This window comes from Etheostoma spectabile, unplaced genomic scaffold (genome assembly GCF_008692095.1).
Source record: "Etheostoma spectabile isolate EspeVRDwgs_2016 unplaced genomic scaffold, UIUC_Espe_1.0 scaffold302, whole genome shotgun sequence".
NCBI lineage: Eukaryota > Metazoa > Chordata > Actinopteri > Perciformes > Percidae > Etheostoma > Etheostoma spectabile.
This window is the reverse complement of record NW_022605581.1, coordinates 149561-151862: the sequence shown is the minus strand read 5'-3', so window position 1 is coordinate 151862 and position 2302 is coordinate 149561. Positions and strand designations below refer to the sequence as shown.

Genomic DNA, 2302 nt, shown 5'->3' with positions numbered 1-2302 from the left:
TAACAAAGTGTGGACACAGAGTGTAAATTGTAATTTCCCCACTGGGGATCAATAAACAAATTTTAAATTAAATCACTGTCGTCTTACCTGAGGTTTGGGTCCGAGGATTTTGGAGTACAGGGTGTAGGACATGACGTTGCAGGCCGGGTAGCCCACCCCGATGAGGATGTCGGACGAGATGTACTGGGCCAGACTGATGGCGGGCGTGTACTGGCACCAGGTCTGTTCGTACGGGCAGCCCGTCGGCTCCAACGAGCTGTTGGAGGCACTCGAGGCTTTAGACGTCCAACTGACCAAAGTGTTGTTTTTGACGTCTGTAGTTAAAAAAAAAAGAAGGAAAAAAGCAGAAACTGAGCACTGTATTTTTGCAGCCCCAAGAATTATCACCACTACACACCAGCACACTAATGCCCCCACTAGGACCTTTAAAATGTTAAGCCAAAAGAGTATTATTTAAATGTCAGACAAAGCAGGCAGAACCAAAATCATACGATCTGCAGCAATAAATTACTCAACAGAGGAAACAGAATTAATCTGGGCCGTTAACCCTCATGTTGTCTTCGGGTCAAATTGACCCGTTGTCCTATATCAATGGTCCCCATGTGGTCCCCATGTTGTCCCCATGTTGTCCCCATGTTGCCTTCATGTTGCCCTCATGTTGTCCGTTCTTTGTTCCCTCATGTTGCCTCTGTTGTCCTCATGTTGTCCTCATGTTGCCTCATGTTGCCCTCATGTTGTCCTCATGTTGTCCTCATGTTGTCCTCATGTTGCCCTCATGTTGTCCTCATGTTGCCCTCATGTTGCCCTCATGTTGTCCTCATGTTGTCCTCATGTTGCCTTCATGTTGCCTTCATGATGCCCTCATGTTGCCTTCATGTTGTCCTCATGTTGTCCTCATGTTGTCATATATCAATGTTCTTTTTAATTCCCCAAAATAACATGATTGACTCCACCCAATGCTCTTTGCCAAGTACAAATCTCTACTTTCATTAATTTTGGGGCGTCTTATTAAATTTTATAGTTTAAAGTGATTTCCAAATAGCATTGAGTAAAAGTTGACATATTCCAGTCTGTGATTATCATCAACATCCATTCCTTTAATTTCAGTCTCAATAATTCCTAATTTCCACTTTTCTAACTCAAACATTAGGTATAATTTCCTATGAATGAGGTTCATTGACCATAAAGTCCAAAAATAACTGTAAAACTAAAGTTAGTAAGTTAGTGTTACTAGTGTTGAAAAGGTCAAACAGGGACAAAAACATGAGAAAAAGTTAAAAACGTTGATTAAAAGCGCCAACTAAAGTGCTGATTTTCCATTTTGACGGGAAGACAACACGAGGGTTGAGGTTGAGTGCTTACCTGCCCACTGGATTTTGGGGTAATGATTTCCCCATGGAAGCAGAATAAAGAAGCCGCAGAATATAACAACCAAGCCTGCTAGCAACACCGGACGATCCCCAACCCTGAAAGGAAACAATGATCTGTTTTTTTTACCGTAGGAACACTATTAAATGACAGAAAATGTTCTGTTTTCTTACCGTAGTCTTAAGTTTGCAACGTTTCCCACAATATAAATTGTACACAATATACACACCACAATATAGTTAAAAGATTCAGGTATAAAATTGCATCAGCAGCCAGGACATTAAAAAGCATATGCTTGAACAATGCAAACATTCACAGTGTAGTGCAGACAGTGATTAGTGTTCCACGGTAAGAAACAGAACATTTTCTGTTATTTAATATGTTCCTACGGTAAAAAAACAACATTTTCTGTATTTATTAGTGTTCCTACGGTAGAAACGGAACATTTTCTGTCATTTAATAGTGTTCCTACGGTAAAAACAGAACATTTCTTTTATTTAATAGTGTTCCTACGGTAAAAAACAGAACATTTTCTGTTATTTAATAGTGTTCCACGGTAAAAAACAGAACATTTTCTGTTTTTTAATAGTGTTCCTACGGTAAAAAACACATTTTCTGTTATTTAATAGTGTTCCTACGGTAAAAACAGAACATTTTCTGTCATTTAATAGTGTTCCTACGGTAAAAACAGAACATTTTCTGTTATTTAATAGTGTTCCTACGGTAAAAAACAGAACATTTTCTGTTATTTAATAGTGTTCCTACGGTAAAAAAACAGAACATTTTCTGTCATTTAATAGTGTTCCTACGGTAAGAAAACAGAACATTTTCTGTTATTTAATAGTGTTCCTACGGTAAGAAAACAGAACATTTTCTGTCATTTAATAGTGTTCCTACGTAAAAAACAGAACATTTTCTGTTTGTTGTTTGTTTT

General features: G+C 38.2%; 1 protein-coding gene across 2 annotated transcripts in view; it reads right to left on the bottom strand.

Moving 5' to 3' along the window:
* mfsd8 (major facilitator superfamily domain containing 8) overlaps positions 1-2302 on the bottom strand; it is an 18808-nt gene that overhangs the window by 9974 nt on the left and 6532 nt on the right. For both annotated transcript variants that reach the window (XM_032510981.1, XM_032510982.1), the window contains exons 10-11: positions 1363-1466; positions 88-314 (exon numbers count right to left, since the gene is read on the bottom strand). In XM_032510981.1, coding sequence (XP_032366872.1) covers positions 88-314; positions 1363-1466 — 331 coding nt within the window. The remainder of the gene's footprint in view (positions 1-87; positions 315-1362; positions 1467-2302) is intronic.